Source organism: Spodoptera frugiperda, chromosome 3 (genome assembly GCF_023101765.2).
Source record: "Spodoptera frugiperda isolate SF20-4 chromosome 3, AGI-APGP_CSIRO_Sfru_2.0, whole genome shotgun sequence".
Classification (NCBI taxonomy): Eukaryota; Metazoa; Arthropoda; class Insecta; order Lepidoptera; family Noctuidae; genus Spodoptera; species Spodoptera frugiperda.
In genome coordinates this window covers 4,787,421-4,806,244 of record NC_064214.1, presented here as the reverse complement: position 1 = coordinate 4,806,244, position 18,824 = coordinate 4,787,421, and the positions used below count along the sequence as shown (strand labels likewise).

The 18,824-nt window shown below is 34.8% G+C and overlaps 2 protein-coding genes across 4 annotated transcripts in view; one reads left to right on the top strand and one right to left on the bottom strand.

Moving 5' to 3' along the window:
* The window catches only part of LOC118274004 (acetylcholine receptor subunit alpha-like 1), a 238,800-nt gene extending 225,087 nt beyond the window's left edge, over positions 1–13,713 (top strand). For all 3 annotated transcript variants that reach the window (XM_050706672.1, XM_050706665.1, XM_050706668.1), the window contains 4 exons: positions 2,141–2,321; positions 4,638–5,228; positions 6,020–6,295; positions 6,362–13,713. In XM_050706672.1, coding sequence (XP_050562629.1) covers positions 2,141–2,321; positions 4,638–5,228; positions 6,020–6,295; positions 6,362–6,574 — 1,261 coding nt within the window. In that variant the 3' untranslated portion in view covers positions 6,575–13,713. The remainder of the gene's footprint in view (positions 1–2,140; positions 2,322–4,637; positions 5,229–6,019; positions 6,296–6,361) is intronic.
* A 1,735-nt stretch (positions 13,714–15,448) lies between these two features.
* LOC118274034 (uncharacterized) lies at positions 15,449–18,438 on the bottom strand. The gene is made up of 4 exons (XM_050705453.1): positions 18,160–18,438; positions 17,107–17,324; positions 16,678–16,788; positions 15,449–15,682 (listed from the first exon to the last, which is right to left on the bottom strand). The coding sequence occupies exons 1-4, from the start codon at positions 18,277–18,279 to the stop codon at positions 15,472–15,474; spliced, it is 660 nt and encodes a 219-aa protein (XP_050561410.1). The 5' UTR covers positions 18,280–18,438; the 3' UTR covers positions 15,449–15,471.
* Between the last annotated feature and the right edge of the window lie 386 nt (positions 18,439–18,824).

The following is an 18,824-nucleotide window of genomic DNA, read 5'->3' as shown; positions in this document are numbered from 1 at the left end:
CCTAAAAGCCCACTCCGCGAATATTCAGTGTTAACTTTATTTTTAATGGTACGGCGTTAGCTTAATGGAAGACAAGACGACCTATTTTACGGGACAATTTTCATGAATGCGCAAAAGTTGGTTATGACAAAGCTTTTAGAGGCTTCAACGTCAATTTTGTACCGACAACGAATGGCGGGATCAAATGGAAGGGTGACGATGTTCATGTAGATATTTGGTCGGCGCTTTCGATTTTAATTATGTGAACGGTTTGATCGAGTGGTTTTTTAAGTTAATTTTTCCAATTAGTTTTTGTTCTTTAGAATCCTTTTATGAAGTTGATTACTGGCGAGTTTGTTCTATTGTATCTCTAGTTCGATACCAAATATCATCACTTTCTACGCGCGCCTCAAAGAGCCATCAGACCACCACAGCAGATGGGGTCAAGCAGGCCTGATCCGGGGCAGCGGATTACCTAGCTGGTTTACCGGGGCTCCGGCTCGTAGGGCAGGAGTAGGAACGGGGTGATTTTTAGGCAGAGTCTGACACTGCCTCTCGCCTCAAGGCGGGGGAAGCCACTGGATATTTTCCCCCACTTAAAAAAAACATCACTTTTAAGATTTTCTATTTTTACATACATATCTCCAGATTTGTCTACCGTATTACATTACTTACCCAACATATTTTCCACTCATTTCAAAATATCTTTACAATCACTAGCTACTCGTAATGAGATTACGTTCAATGTGTAGTAATTAGCAGTGGGGCAGTAAATCAGCCACTTAAGTTTGACACGCACGAGGATCAAGTTGATATACTGGAGTAGTCACATTGACTACTGACGACCACATAAATACTTGTAAGTGACGTCACTGCGGATAGATTAACTGACACTACTGAATTTGTTCCTTTTATTCTCGTTCTGAGATTGTTGCATTGCGTTTTGAACTTTGTGTTGTAAATGATTAAGTTGGTTATTGTTTGTATCATATCTGATATAATAGACGTGTATATTTTTTATTTTAGAATGAATTTAAATCTAAAACGTTATGCATAAAGCATTTTTTTTTTTTTTTTTTTTTTTGGGGGGGAAAATCATCCAATGACTTTTCTCGCCTTGGGCGTGAAGCATACTAGTCTAAAATATGTAACGCCACGCCTATTCTCAAAAGGGTAGGCAGGGGCACATTACAGCAATGTCACTGTACAATGTGAGCCTATTGCTATATACTGTGCATAATGCCAGACACCATTGTACTACTGAGAAATTATCGAATAACCGAAATAAGCCCAGCAATACTTTGCCCGATCCGAGAAACGAACCCGAGTCCAACAAGGCAGTCAGTACTACTAGGAGACTTATTAAATATTTATTTATAAACAAGGATCATAATTTAAAACTGCGCCAAGTATCAGAAATCCCATCAGTGGTAATATTTTCTTGAGCGAATAATTAAAATAATGGGACTAGGTACTACTTGATGTAAATTATACCTCATCAAAAGTATAAAGTAAGAAATTACCCTTCTAAAATGTTCACGCAAATTTCTAAGAAGTATGAACATGGATTTAAATTTATATTAAGAGCCGTTACCTTTGCAAAGTGAAAACGCTTAAAATGATTTCATTAAATATATTCAAAGCGACGGTAAATTTTTCTCCCGTACTATTAACCTACATTTTTACTCACATTCCAGAATTTAGTCAGATTTAAAACAATGTTATGTGGTAGGAAAGAAATATGCTTGGTATTATATGGAAATTTTTAATAAAATCCTGCATACACTTATAAAACACGCCTTTTCTTTTTCGATGAGCAATAGTGACCAATTGTGCAATATAATAATTGTAGATTTTTTTTTTTTGTTATTTAAACAAAATACACAATAATACAATAAATAACAAATAGCAACCAAAAAACCACTAAGGTTTAGAACCGTGCTATGGAATTACTGATACGTACTACTAGATGATAGTAGTACGTTGTGTAAGTTAGGTACTTTATGATTTAATAAGAAAGGAGATCACTTTTTGACATCATTTACCTACTAATACTTAGTATTTAAAAATTAATTAACTAAGTATTTTAATCCTTCTGGGAATCGAAACTAAGATCATTTTAAATATATATTTTTTTTCTAATTCAACATTTTCTTTCCAGCGCCGACGGTAACTACGAAGTGACAATTATGACGAAAGCAATTCTTCACCACGACGGCAAAGTAGTGTGGAAACCGCCTGCAATCTACAAATCCTTCTGTGAGATTGACGTGGAGTACTTCCCTTTTGATGAGCAGACCTGCTTCATGAAGTTCGGCTCTTGGAGTTACGATGGCTACATGGTGAGTTGAACCTGATAGCTTCACTTGTTAAACCGCAGTGATTAATGCTCAAACCTTCACCGTATGAGAAGAGGCCTTTACTTAGCAGTGGGCACCTTTAGCTGGTGAAGTGATATCCGCTTTGAGCAAACGTGGTGATTAATGCTCCAACTTTAACCGAGTGAGAAGAGGCCTTTACTGAACAGTGGATACCTATAGGTTATTAGTATGATGTGATGTTGATCCCACGAATATAATAATAATGCTATGCTAGATAGAATAAATCATTTTAAAGAACTAATTTGGGACTGGAAATTGTTCTCTCTCTATGTAAAAACTGAGGGAAATAATTGAGTAAAATTCCCTTGTATTGAAACATCGCTTTTAAAGTAATCCTCTCTCGCCTACTATAATATATGTCAACTATATGTAGCTCAGATAACTCGTATACCTCCTGTACTGAATGGCTCACTTTGGCACATTTTCAACATCCATCCCCCATCCATGTATGAGCTATTATCGATGCCGTTAGTAATTCAACAAGGAATAAGTGCCAAGGTATTACGCTATTAGGAACAGAAATACAACTTAGACAGACTTCGAAGTTCTGGTTTACAAATTTTTTGTATGAAAATTAGGGGGATAACCCCTAAGATTTTCATACAAAAAACATACCATCATTTTCTTCTTTCCCAAATATAAATTTGGGGGAAGAAGAAAATGATGAACTACTAAGGGAGTCGTCATATACATAACTATACTTCCTTAGATCCTTATAGTCTATAGTCTTATAGTGTACCCTTATAGTTGCATAAAAATTACCAGTAGGTCAACAAACATAATGACCTTGATCTTTTTGTGGTTATTAAAAAAATATATATTCACGCCGTGTGCTCAAAGAACATAGCGTCAATTTCATAATAAACGTTACAGTACCAATTAATGAACTGTAACCTAGTAAATGTTATATTATATACAAGATTACAATATGCCACTATGAAAAGTTACCAGAATCTCCGACTTGATATTAATACAAGCTCTAGATCAGAAAACCCCCCAGAAAAATAAATCTTGAAGCAATAGAAGTCACATAAAACTGTAACATATGACGTCACGTTACTGCCGTATGTCCATTCGAATTTACGTTCATGGGAAAATGACGACAGAATGATTGAATCAAAATGTCATTTCATAGATTCACGATGATATCATATTTTTTATACATTCATGTGTAATAAATACAGCCGAGGTAATATTTATTTATCACCTTACTAAATTAAAGCTGATTTTATATGCCATGTATACGAAAAATAGGATTTTAAATATTATCATAAAATCATAAGCAAACTTATTAGAATTCGTTTTTATATGCAGACGATCCATCACGTTTGTCATAAAATAACAAAAATGGGATCCGCCCGTGCCATGGTGCTTTATTTAAAAATCTGTCACCGAAAATTGATTTTCTACTAAGAATCATTTTTTTCTCGTCGAAAGTGCTTGGGGCCTAATAAAATTGTATGAAACAAAAAAAAAATGGTGCCCTAAACGAATTTCGCAGCGAAACGCTTAGAGGGAATGTAATCGAATTCTTTGCCTTTTTCAATACTTACTGTCGAGAGAGATATATTTGTTTCGCCCTGTTTAGAAGTATTTAGAGCTACTTTCAGGGGCAATTGAACGACTTTTAGCTGTAAGTATTTAGTTTTTGCAAAAGATCAATTTTTAACACCCGTTGGTTTTGTCGAATTAGCAATAGATATTGTAGGAGACAATATTATGACTAAGAATATTGATGAAAGTATAAAACCAAAGAAAGAAAATGTATGTAGCTGAAAAAATTATATAGATGATAGTAAAAATACATGTTAGAAGTAGATAATAGTCACAACAGAAAAGTAAACTACTGAATTGTGGGAACTATAAAGTGTACAGGAGTCTTTATAAGTATAAGCTCAAAACAGACGCATCCATCTATCGCACTAAGGAGCCTAATAAATCTGTGGTCACCTACTTTCACATAAATAAAGTCTTGGCTTACGTCTGCGCCTTATATCGGCCGTGTTAAGGTTAACGGGGGAATTCAGGTAGCCTCTATCCCTTTCCTTCCTTACAGTCTTATGCGATAGCAATAACAGCTATTTGTAAAGCTCTGCTCCGGCTCCAAAGTGTGACTCACTCTTTCAGTGTTTCTTAATGTCTTTATTTTCACATTAAAAAAAAGCTGACGATCTTTATATTTTCTATTAGTACCTGTACCTTATTTTTGTCGACATGTGTTGTATTGTTAAAGTTGTTAAGATCTTTAGAATTGTTTCTAACTATTACTTCTTTTAGGTGGACTTGCGGCATTTGAAACAGACGCCAGACTCAGACCGCATCGGGATGGGAATCGATCTGTCGGAGTACTACATCTCAGTGGAATGGGATATCATGCGGGTCCCTGCCACGAGGAACGAAAAATTCTACTCCTGCTGCGAAGAACCGTATCCTGACATCATCTTTAACATCACTCTTAGAAGAAAAACCCTGTTCTACACGGTCAATCTCATCATCCCTTGCGTTGGGATCTCGTTCCTATCAGTCCTTGTATTCTACCTTCCTTCAGACTCCGGAGAGAAAATCTCGCTCTGTATTTCGATTCTTCTGTCATTGACCGTGTTCTTCTTACTGTTAGCAGAAATTATTCCGCCAACTTCGCTAACGGTTCCCTTGTTAGGCAAATATTTGTTGTTCACTATGATGCTAGTTACATTATCAGTAGTTGTCACTATCGTGGTGCTAAACATAAATTTTAGGTCGCCAGTTACCCACCATATGGCCCCGTGGGTGCGGAAAGTCTTTATAGATTTTTTACCCAAAATATTATGTATACAGAGGCCAGAAAAACCACCCGATGACGACGATGATAACGATAAACCAAGCGAGGTAAGAAATATTAAATCTGCTATAAATCAAGCACACCACGAAATAAGAACTGAACCAGGACGCATCACTCGGAAAATCATCAATCATCCGAAATACATCGGTGTTTATCTTACACCAAGACTGGAATAAACCTCTCAGTCCCGGGCGTTTTAATTAAATTTGTAAAATAAAAGCTTTCACAAATGAAGTTCTTCAGAGGAATCTCTTTCAGTACGAAAAAACAACACGGCGCCTTTTCTCATTGAGTTTCCTCCATTCAAAACATTTTCCATCGGAACGGATTCAATACAAACAGAACGCTATTACAGCGGAGTCGAAGCCGCCCTCAACAATAACCATTTTAATTGTCCTCAGCCGCGGGACTCTTCTGGGAAACGCTCCTTTCAACGATATTCTAAATCCATTGTACTCTGTGTGTATCGCGAAAATATCGCTTCCAGCCCAATTTCATTCCATTTCGATTTTCCTTTATTACTCAACGCCGGGCGGGCTTAACGAGCGCGCGCGGCCTCCGTTATTTATGTTCCCCTGGTGGCTGCGGACGGATCGCGCGATATATACGATGCCAGCAGGCACGGCCCGAACCGAAACCTCCACTCCGGCCTAATTGTGTGCCGGCTTAAGCTGCGTCGATACACTGGCCCTCGCGGAACGCGCACTGACGTTTTAATCTCCTGGCATTTCATCCGACGCCCATTATTACACTGAAACGACCATTTACTCTACTCTCAATTTCTTTGATTGACCTAAACTCTCTATTTAAATGTATTCAAACTAAATGTTCTTTTCAGATACTCACGGATGTCTTCGGCCCGGATGATATGGATGGAAAGTTCAAGGAATGGGGTTGTGAGGAATATGAACTGCCAGGAATGCCTCCCTCCCCTCCACCTCCACCGGGAGGTGATGACGAACTGTTCTCCCCACCTCCTGGATCCCCGTGCCGCTTAGACTTAGATGATGGTAGCCCGTCTCTAGAAAAACCGTACGTTAGAGAGATGGAAAAGACAATAGAAGGTTCTAGATTTATTGCACAGCATGTCAAAAATAAGGATAAGTTTGAAAGTGTAAGTACTCAGTTGCCTTTTTACCACTTCCCTATTTGCATTGTCCTGACAAATATTATTTTCTAGGTGGAGGATGACTGGAAGTACGTAGCGATGGTGTTGGATAGAATCTTCCTGTTCCTGTTCACGATAGCCTGTGTACTGGGTACGGCGCTCATTATATTCCGGGCGCCTACCTTCTACGACAACACGAAGCCGATAGACATTCTGTACTCGAAGATCGCGAAGAAGAAGTTGGAGCTCCTGAAGATGGGCTCTGAAGGTGACCCGGGTCTCTGAAATTCGTCTTACGTCTTCGGCCACTCGCCGCCGAAGACGTTCTGGGAGTTGATCGTCATGTGGTGGCACGGATGATCTATTTAAGACTCCCAGATGGGAATTACCAGGCGAGAACTATGTGTTTCTGTGCTGTGTGTGGTGCCAAGCGCCCGGTGCGCCAATGGACGTGTACACGCCGTAAGCGTATCCTAAGCCGTCTTTTTATATAGAATCATTAACTCGATGTCGAAACTGTCCGTCGATGTTCGATTGTCGCAGCGACCTCCAGTCACGGCCGTTTTGTGTTGACGCCGGATCTGCCATAACTATTTTTATATTAGAATCGCTGTATTGAACGTTTATACTTTAAGCGAAACGTTTTCTTTTATAATTAATCAACGGAACGATTGTTTTTCGAGTAATAATTTGATACGAGCGCACAAACATTGTACAGTTTATCTTTAGGTGGTGGAGTTAATTTCTTGCGATAGTCGTATTCATTTTCGAGATGGTAAATGACATGATAATGTAATAGTACTAAATGTAAGATTTACTTCGAATAAATCGAGCTCAAATTCGTAATATGTAAGTATTGTAAAGTGGTAATATTCAATGAAACGTCGATTAGAATCAAACATTTATAATAATAGTTACGTGCAAACGTCCTCGATGAGAGCCGGACTATGTAGTATATGTATTAAATTATTATGAAATAAATTTGAATTATACATTATATAATATTTGATAAACTGCGTACTCGCGTAAAAATCTTAAGGACAATATCGATACTGACGAAATGTAATAATTTCCCTTTAGTAGTATGTCATAAGGGATTGTAGATACAGTTAGGTTAAAAGCCTCAATCATCAGTACAGTAAGACACTTATCATAATGCCAGATAGTTAGTCACGTCGCGATCGTGATAATTCTATGATTAGATGTATTTGTGTAAAACAATTGACTGCCAATTGTAAAAATTAAACATTTTTATAAAGATCGGGTATTCTTAGGTAGTTCGATAACTTGTTTTATTAGATTTTTTAAAACGGACGTGCCAAACCCACCCACGTGACAGATGTACAAGTTTGCAATTCTACAATTTTCTGTTTCCACGTGCGCTGACTTCACTGTCGTTAGAAGTATCTTTTTGATTCGCTTGAAGATATTCTGATGTATTTATAAGTAAAACGAATGCTTGCCGAAAATGTAATGACTGATCAATACACATCTTAAAGCTTAAGTTTGGAAGCGCCCGCTTGTCCGCGATCTACCGCAGCGGGGCGTGACGTCACACTTCTTCCGTAATCTTAATATAAACAGTATTTTCACTATAAAACCTAGAGTACAGGGTAAATTTAGTACACGAATGTCTCTTGATTTATATTTCTCACAAATTTTCACTGAATGTAAAGTCTTTACTCACTTATCAGCACTTTACCACCACCACTATTAGATAATAAATCATTGTTGAGGTTTGTGACTTTAGTAAGTAAATTAGGTAACATTATGTTAATTTGTACCTAGATTAGTCTCGTATTAGATGTTACCTTTCGTTCTTGGAATCATGACTCACGGTTCATTTGATAGTTATTTATGATTTGAGACGAACGCATCAGGCGTTGTTACCTCACTTCAATCCATTCTGTAGGATATTTGTAGCAGTCTAAAGTAATAAAAAAAAATATTTCGAGCCGCGTATTTGATATGTCAAAGTAAATCATGATAATGTTTATTAGGTAATTACTTAGATAAAATTCAAAGTTATTGATATTAATGATGAATAAAATCCACAGCGAGCAGTTAGGAAAACAGGGATGGATAATGTAAAATAAATTAAAGAAAATCAAATTGTTTTGTGTGGTTCGTCTTCGTAATTATAAGTGTTATTGAATGTGTATAGCTGTTCGTGTCGAGGGTAACGCATAAAAATGGCTAGTTTAGAATTAGATCATACGTAATAAACTAAAGAAAACGGTCTAACGTATTAGACGTCGTGGAAGCTCGCTAAAGGTTGAAACATGTTAAATATTAGCAAGTTACGGTAAACTGCTCTCACACACGACCTGGCTCTAAAGGAATTATTGGAAGGAATTGTATGTTGTCCTCAACTATGCTGTTAATTTTTCTAAATGGATCACTCACGTGGATTAATAAAAAGTAGGATCGTGCTATTGCACCACCGAAATACACCAATTTAGTGTAATAATAACTATTAATCAATAATGTTTAATTAAGTCCACCGGCTTGGCACACTATCCCGTATCAACCCGAACTTTAATTGTAGATATTTGCTAGATAAAACGGTCTGTTGTTATTTTTATATGGATGCAAATTGATGAATAGTTAGATTTTCTATAACACCATAGGGTAAAGTGGTAGGATGGAGTGACGTTCAGTGTGAGGAGTTAGGGGTTAAGTGAACAATTGTATATATTTGGAGCGTGAACTATGGAGCTAAGTGTAGATTGGATCGGGTTCTATTTGCAACGACACAGTATGAAGGAACTGTAAAGCTTCTGTTGGTGTACTGCAACATTTTCAATGGTTTAATGTTGAATTTTGATGAGCTATGTCGATACAACGATTTATGGCCCAGTTTGTGGTGTTATTTCTTTCTGTGTTCGTGTCGGACTCTGATTTTTGCACTGGTTTATACATGTTGTATTTATGTATATATCTATATTTATAGTATACGTAGATAGTTTGAGAATTAACAATGAGAGGGCTTAGTGCATTGTTAGTGCCAGGCATTATTATCCAGTTTGGCTATGTCATCTCTTGCCCTTGCCCGCAAAAGGCAACTTTCCACCTTGTTCCACAAATTATCGCGAATCTACATATATTATAGGTATATTTGTTATAATATTTATATATTGGAAAAATAATAAAATGTATTTAATTTTTCTTACGAATATAAATTTTCCACAAAAAAATATTAATACTTATTCGTATAGGTATGTATGTATACATATAATTATCTATTCTTATATACATTCAATTTTCTTGGAAAATTATACTATAAAAACTATTATGTATGCACATTTATTTATAACTATTATGTATACATATTTAATAAGATACATAATATACACCGATATGTTCAAAAACTGTCCTATGTATGTAATTACATTGCTTTTAATATAATATATTATACAAATCGGCTACAAAAATCAGAGTCAAAATTTAATTTTGCAATAATAATAATTTCACATTTCCATTTTCAAGATCTCAGCAGTGTACTCAAAGTGATCGCATCCAGCTCAATGTTACGTTATTTTATGGCATAAGATCTCAGATCTGATTCTGTTACACTCTGTCTTTAAGACCTGTTTCGTTATGCTATACTTGTCTCTCAAAAACTTGTTATTTATATATAATATTTCGGGTGATAAACGGATAACTGAACGTATAGAATTCTGTCATATAATTGACACTAGATAGATAAATTAAAACAATAAAAACATTGCTAGTAAACACTTGTCAATAATATTAAACGTATGTTATAATGTATATTTAATGTTAAGGTATATAATTACGATAAATGATTAGCTTCTCAGTGTTTTTAGAGTTAGTCGACGAATGAGTCAACTTGGCGGCTCGGTGTCAGATAAATTTGTTACTTAGGTACCGTCAGATTCAGTTATTTTAGATTTTTGACGAAAAAGGTTGGGATCGTGCCAAATATTTGTTATTCCTAGAACTGTAGATTAGACTAGACTAGAGTTATTGTTATGTTTGTACATTGTTTTTACTCCATTTAATGCTAAGACTTATTTATGAACAAGTTTATCTACATCGGGCGAGAGAGTTGTGAACTCATAGTCAGCTATCATATGGCTGTCAATAATTTTAAGAATCAACTTGACCGAAATGTTGACGTGTAAATATAGCAGATCAACATAGAATTTTAAATAATATTTATAATTGACAAGTTATTTTTCTACGTTCGTTTCACGTTACCTTTAGAGCTAACGTAGTAGTAGCGGATGGATGCCGAAGTAGGTATATTGACATGTCGATAAATGTTGTTACAGCAATAAGGCCTTTAACAATTTAGTTAGATTTTATCATAAAGCATTTGATTTGACTTACATGTAAATTGAATAATTATGTTTTGGAAGGAAGACAGTACTAATCCGTAACGCTTTATAATTAGGTTCGACGAAATCTAGAATTTCGAATAGTCATTTCTACACTTTTTGGATATGCTTTATTGCACGTTGTTACCTTTCGTTCGCCTTTGGAATCGTTTTTCTTAATCTTACATTATGAAATAATCTTTATCTATAAATATTCGAGTAAGTTAGAAATATTCGCATGTTTAATCAAACGTCTTCCAAAGTGACGTAAGGTATTGTTATTTTCTTCTTCTATTTTATTCTTAATATTTTTTTTTTTATAATTCATGAGTAATTTAGTTTTCTTCGTCGAATATTTATTTAGTCCGTAACCTTTTCTCTATTGTTATTTTTATTGTTGCAGTGGTCTTAAGTATAAAATAAAAAATTCATTGAGAAAAATAAATTATTGATGTTGCTTCGATAACATCAACTTTAGGCTCAGTTTAACATTGAAAACAAGAAAACAACAACATCACCAGACATTGAAGTACTATAACTCAATAAGACTACTATTTTAAGACTAAAACAAATACTTTCTCTATTATAGAACACTGCAACTGTCCTTCAGGTTGTGGCTCTGTGAGACTTACAAAAACTATGTTGAGATTAATTATTATTGTTTATCAAGAAGGATAAACAAGATCTATTTTACTTTAGCTAAAAAGAAAGACAAAAAAATGATTCTCATTAGTAAGTACTTCATGTATCATATCGTGGTGGCCCGGAGTTTTAAGAGACCTGCTTCTCATCCAAGAGAAGTGGCTACGAAAGCAACCAACGGCAAAGTACCAATGACTTTTTCCGAACTATATGCACTTTCTAAGATTATCTAGACACTTCTGACTAACGGTGTAGGAAAACATCGTGAGGAAACCTTGGCTTATAATTCCTAATTATAAGGTTTGAAATCGCCAACTCACATTAAGCAAGCGTGGTGATTAATTCTCAAATCTTCTCCGTGCGAGATGAGGCCGTTGGTTAGGAATGGCCACAGGTTAAGAAGCGAAATCCACGTTTTTGCTGGTATATAGCAAAATACTGAAATAACGAATGGACGTACAAACTTTTTAACAGCAGTTAGCTAATAACTAATTTCTTTTTATTTTGAATGTATAACAAAGAAATTACAATTCAACCCCAAAATAAATAACTGTAAAAATAATTATAACTTAAAGCTCACGGTCACGTTTTGTAATTCTCACAAAACTACAATCTAATTCAACAGCCAACGTAAAGCTGTTATATAATTTCTATACTTAATTTATTTAACCTTCCTAGTTTACTGGTATTATAGAAATAGAATAATAAAGAAAATGTAATTAATAGGTAGATGAAAAACCACACGAAATTTGCGTTGAGCTTCCAACACGATTAGATGTAAATACAGAAATAAATAAACCACTATTCACACATATAGACACTTCCTTCTTTCATACTATGATACATAATATTATGTATTCTTATAACATATAGCCGTTTAAAAATACTGACTGTCAAAAACAATTAATAAAAAAAAAAACTAAGTCTTTTGAAGAAAATTCAAACATAATGTCGTACCTCTTTAAGGTACTAACACACCAGATCATGCGATATTCATATGCAATTAAGCATACCGCATAAAATGTAACAATATTAAAAATTCTCAGATTAATACAGTACAGTAAATCAGTTAGAAAAAACACTTAATATCATCAAAGTAACAATTAAAAAATAATATTTATTACAGACCTGTACACTTAGTACGAGTATGCTTGACGTTGAACGAAAACGAAACGAAAGGACGTTCGGCGTTCTGATTGGGGAGCGCGAATGAACTAACCAATCAGAGCGCCAAACGCGTCCTCATTTCGATTGCTTTTAAGGTAAAACAAACTCATACTAAGGGAACTGAACAAAATGACTATTACCACTTCTTTTATGTACTGTATCGTGACGTCACTAAACAAATATGCAAAATGTTTATACAGTAAAAATATTTGATAGTCAGTATTTCTTTAATGCTTTCGTTATCTTTGCAATAACTATTAAATTATAATTTAAGTTGTGTGTGCCTTATTTTATTAGTTCTGATTGGTCTTATGCTTTTACCGTGGAAAGATTTAAAAACATTGACAGCTAAAAAGTAATGTATATCTTGAAAGAATTTTTTGTCTAAAATCATTTTCCAATAGTAATTGTGAACTTCGTCTTTCATAACTCAAAATCAAATAAGATTATCAACCCATTTTGGAATTCAGTCGCAATGCGGGCCCAGAGTACATGAGAATAATTCCCATACATTTATTATGGACTATTATATAACAGCAAAGTGCAGCAGGTCTCAATATCACACAGGGGATCGCCAAGCAGTCTATGCACTACGTCGTCGCATGTTGAAACATGTTCAATGTTCATTTATACTGTAACAGACAATTTGCCGTAGCACTGCGGGCCAGCACGCATTACAGTGCCAAGTTTAGAATTCAACCCTGCATTGCGCTATCCCAGACCTGACACAATTTGTACTCACCTAAAACTTTAAAGGTACCACTTAAAAGGGAACGGACTTGGGAAAAGAATATTGGTTTTTAATCTTCACCACGGTAACACGCTACTAAAACCTTTAGTGACTTTTGTAAAATAATTATACCTTTTGTGTGCTTCAAGTATTCTAGTATTAGTTACCTTAGTTAACTAACCAAAGTTAGTTGAGATAATTTTATCAATGTCTTTAACGGACTTGTATTTAAGGCAAAGATTGTGTATATCTTTAATTTAAACGAAAGCAATCGTATTCGTACTATATTATATGTGTAAGTTAAAAGTTTTATATTGTCGAATCATTGTAATAATTTGGTGTCGCAACGACATATAGGATAAGTGTATGTTCGAAAATTTTCGTCTTGTAATATTATTAAGTGTAATTAATGTCCTCGACTAGTAATTGTAATGATTTTTTGTTTGTTATTGAATTATTTTTCACCTTTCTCGTCACGAGTAACGGTGTTTGTTGTGAAGGAATTGAAGATATGATTGGAACTAGTAAAAGAACGTAAACAAGATAAGTATCAGAACACACTCATAATGTGAAAAAATGAACTTCAGTCTTTAATATAAAAACTCTTGTTGTATTGACAAAACGATTCTGATTGATCAAACATAACCTAATAACTTATTGATTCACCAAATTAGTATAAAATCTATCTACAATTCCTATAAAACGAGCTGACCAGTGAAAATGGCATTACGCAAACGAACACCACACTAATGATACAAAATATAGATGATAGATAGTTACATGAGAGGAAATTCCTAAATTATTTTAATATGTAAGGTACTATAATATTACGTCATACAATAATAGACTTCTATGGGTATCTTGTCCTCAATAGAGATAGTGTTAGGAAAATAGTCGACTATAGGTACTGTTACACTGACGCGGTCGCGCGAACCTGCGGCGCGATTTGTTAATTACTGTGACAGCTGACTAGCGCTCGTAATGGAACGATTCGTTTAGATAAATTAATATAATAATAACAATTTTGAAGATGGAGAATTTTTAAATGTATGTGTAGGTTAAGTACAGTTAAATTGTCGCGTCAGTCAGCTTTGTTTGTATAGTGTCGTGCCGCGTCGAGTCGCGCGTCTTGTATCGCGTCAGTGTGACCCTACCTTTACTGTTCAGTCACTTGTATCACGAATTCATTGCCACTTGATACTTTTAAGATTTATGCACTATGCTATGATATACAAATATATATATAAATATAATAATAATAATCGTATTGTTTGTTCTAAGTCATAATAGCTCAATAATTTATGAACTTCGTATTGTAATAAATAGTTCTAAGCAATTATTATAATGTACTAGGAAAATGCAAAGTTTAGTGTAAGGCGAAATAATATACATAATAAAAAAATAAATAATTTAGACCTTAAGGTTTAGTGTGTAAGTCCCATTTTGTAATGTTAATTAAAAATAAAAAATCAAGCACAACCATTACCATTATGAATACACTCATGACTTCTTACTGCTAACATTGAAATGTATTATAAATATGAACTATAAATATTAAATGTTATGCGTTAATAATAAAGTTGGGCGTTTTATTCTTAACTCTCCCACATTTAACAGAGACATACATCACGACACCTCTAAGTACCTATAAAATGTACAATGTACATTGTATAGGTACATAGAGGTGTTATATGTACATTGTACATATAACAATTAGATAAAAAACTACAAATAATTAAATATAAACATCCTCAACGCAAGTTTTGGATTCGATGCCAAATTTCAAATAGCACGACGAATACAATGGTGGTCATGGCGGTGATCATGTTTTATAGCATATATACCTAATACAACATATACTTATATAATTATAGTAATAAGATAACACACAATAATATATACAGTATAGAGATCACTCATATGATTTAAATGAAACTATAAGAGTAGTACTCGTGCACAAAAGCATAATACAACTAAATATTTCAATGAATACAGAAAATTTAAAAATAATTACACAAAATAAATAATTCAATAAATCAAAAACAATTATTAAATTCTGAGTGAACAGGCTCCATGAACCTTGACCGATCTAACATTACAGCTCTTCAGTCCTGCGTCAGAGACGCGGCGCTGCTCTCATAATGCCGTATTTGTAAAGAGTGCTTAAATTAGCTCAAAGAGAAAATTGCACTTTTTGGCTTACCTACTGGGCCATTTCATTTAACGTGATTAACCAGAAATAACAGTGCAAAATCTACATGAAAAAAAAAAACAAGGAAAAGTTCCAAATCAATTTTATTCTATCCAAATTGGCTGCTAAACAAGGCCCATGGGTTTAGAGCGGTATCTACTTTGGGTGCCGGAGCATTGTAGTATCCTTTAACCAGGTCTACCAAGGATATTGGGCAGGAGAAGTTATCACAACTGGAGAGAATGCTGCCCAATCTGTGAGCAGCGTCATAAGCTGCTTGTTCCATCGGTTCTGATGCTAGAAACTTTGTCATCGGTAAGCTGAAAGGAATAGAGAAATAATTATTTAATTTAGTAAAAGTACTGAATATAAAATTAGGGAGCTGCTGCCTCGGAGTTGTGGACAACGTAACAGGTTGCCGGGGAGAATGAACGGGGTGGTTTTTAGCCAGTAAGAGCCTGACACTTTCTACACTGGAAGTCATTGAGGAGACCTATGGTCTGCAGTGCATACTGATTAAATTACGAGACTATCTCATTTGCCGAGTGTCCTCAAGGGCAACTGCTGAGCAAAGATTGTCAGGTTAAATTCCTTCAAGAATTAAAAAGTGTAAGATTTTATAGGTTTTCTAGCGGCTTCGCCCGCGTTCCCGTGGGATAAAAAATATCCTATCAGCCAAGTCAGCTCATACCCTGACTGTGTACCCCATCAAAATCCTTTCAGTAGTTTCAGCGTGATTGGCGGATACACCTCCAAACAAACCAACTTTCACATTTATAATACTAGCGTGATGATATGTTGTACTTATTACATGGGTTAGGAGCTTTGAGCTGTAGCTCAATTGCCATTTGAGTTCGATCCCCAGATTAAACGTAACCATAATAACATAGGGATTTTCGATTGCTTACTTCATAACAGGGACTCTGGAATTGAGCCAAGTTTTTGAAAATAGGCTTACAGAACTTAATAAAGGTACCTGCAACGGTACTGCAGGAAAATAGCTGAAAATTCGAATGGTGTAGACTTCCACCTTAGTCTTCTCTTTAGAGGAAGAATAACGCGCTTCTGAAACCATTGGTTCCATAGCTTAGGCCACTTTTTGCTATTTTTTTATTGTTTATTTTTTAACGAGGCCTATACTAGAATATTTTCTCGTGTCTTGGGGTTCGTTAGAGCAGTAAACATAGTAATTTATTCATTACAGAAATATAATATAATACATTGGGCAATCATAACTTACCTAGCCACTGAGTCAACCTTTCAGTTGAATATGCAACTGACAATAATTGTTAAGTGATAATAATTATTAACTTACGTGAACAAAGTCCTGAACATCTCCTCGACCATGTTCTCTCCATGAGGGACGAGCCTCTGAGTGGTCTCACACAAGGTCTTGAGGATGCACTGTCTTCCGTTGTAACCCATACTGGAAATATAGAATATGACCTATTATCGTCTGTGGACTTTAAAGTACTAAACAAAACAGTAGGAATTGTCCTAAACATACATTATATTTACATATTAGCCTAATATAATCGTATTAGGCCATTCGGCCATTCATAAACTCGTGTCTGTCTCCAATTCCCAATTGCTACGAATCTTACATACTTCTTACACTTCATTAACAGTCATCAGTCTTCTCATGCAGGGTCATCAGTTAAGGGTACTTTGACAACACGTAAATTTTTTAGACCAGAAGAATATTAAAGCCTTTTACTACAAACAAACAATGATTACAACTTACTTTTCCATAATCTTCTCCAACTTCTGATACAGCTCTCGTCGACTTCTCCTCTGTGCCACAGGTTTGGTCAGCCGATTATATCTTCTATAGAACTTGCTAGTTTCTGTGGCGTTGGGCAGTTCGTATGCTATGCCCCAGTTCATACCCCAGGTGAAGGTACCAGGAACAGTGGCTGGGGCGGGCTGACCAATCACACCGACTGTCATGCAGCCAGCACACTGGAATATGGAGAAGAAGATGATGATCACCAGTATTCAAAAGAATATCATCTATTGTAGGTATAAGGTTGAATTTGCTGTGTATATACGTGGTAAAAATAAAAATGACGCCTTTAAGCCCCAAAAGGGTAGGCACAGTCCTAGGCATAAAATGTAATATCGACTTATCACCAGTTATGTTATGAATCTCATGTCGAAGGCGCCTGATATACCGGGCCAGAATTCCAGACTTCTGCGGCTGCGTGATATTACTGACAATTAGTCAATAACTCTGTTCTAGAAAACGTTTTACTTGTAATTTTAATAGCTAATCGTAGGTAAAAAATACTTCTAACAATTCACATAATAATATATTTCACGTCACCATAGCAAAATACATGTATGTATGTATGTATACGGAGAAAAAAAAACGGCGATCATAAATCGCGAATAAGACATAAAAAACTCTCTTAAAATTTAAGGGAGATAAAATTCCAAAAAGTACGTAATCAACCACGTTTTATGTCGCTGAATGATACGTTTTAAGGTACTGTATCTAATACGTTTTAAGTACTTATAAACATACGTCTTTGTCTTCTTGTATTTTACTAACCTATGTTCTGAATTACAACTTATGTCTTTACAAAAAATAACAGTTTTACTCGCCTAGATAAATACGTGCTATATTGCCTTATGAATTTTTGATTTTTAGTACTTATTACAATACTGAGTACAGCCATGTCTCTTTAAAATTACTGGTGCTAATTATCCTCATACTACATAAAAGATTACTTTAGGCAATAATCTACAAAACGTCTTATATCATTACAATAACAATTAAAAACAAAATACTCACGGAAAAACTGGAACCTTCAGGAAATGCGACATATCGTTTTCTTCTCGACAGCAACTTGGAACCACATGTTTCACTATAAAACCAAGTCAGTACAAAAAATAACAAGACCCGTTTATTCATTATTTTTTGGTTATTTTTTTCGAAATATCGAGACCACCTTCGTACCTTGGTTAGAACGATATAAGTAATACACCGTTCGGTTAAACCATGTTGCTATAACGGTTTCAATAATTTTCATGTTTTTAGAGTTAAGTGTAGGAACACGAAGTGACATACTGGACTAAATGAATTGACATGTATGTCGTGTTTAGCTGACAATTTTAAAATATTAGAATTAAAATTTTAGTGGAGGTCGGTTTAAATTTTGTTTAAAGTTAATCAATGAAATGAATTAGATAGCAACAGATGTTTAATTGTTCGAAATAAAAATTTGATATTTTATATAAAAAAAAATATTAAAAATGCCAGTCTTTGACTGCCAATAGAAAACTGTTGAAGGCAAATCCTCCGCTAACGTCGTTCAACGGTGACCACCACGGCGTTCAATGTGTTATATAAAAAATTGAGACTTTATAAAAAAAAATCTAATAAACATTACTCATGCTTTTACAAATTCAAATGTCAAGTAGACAAAATTCACGTTTACATTTAATTAATACACTGAC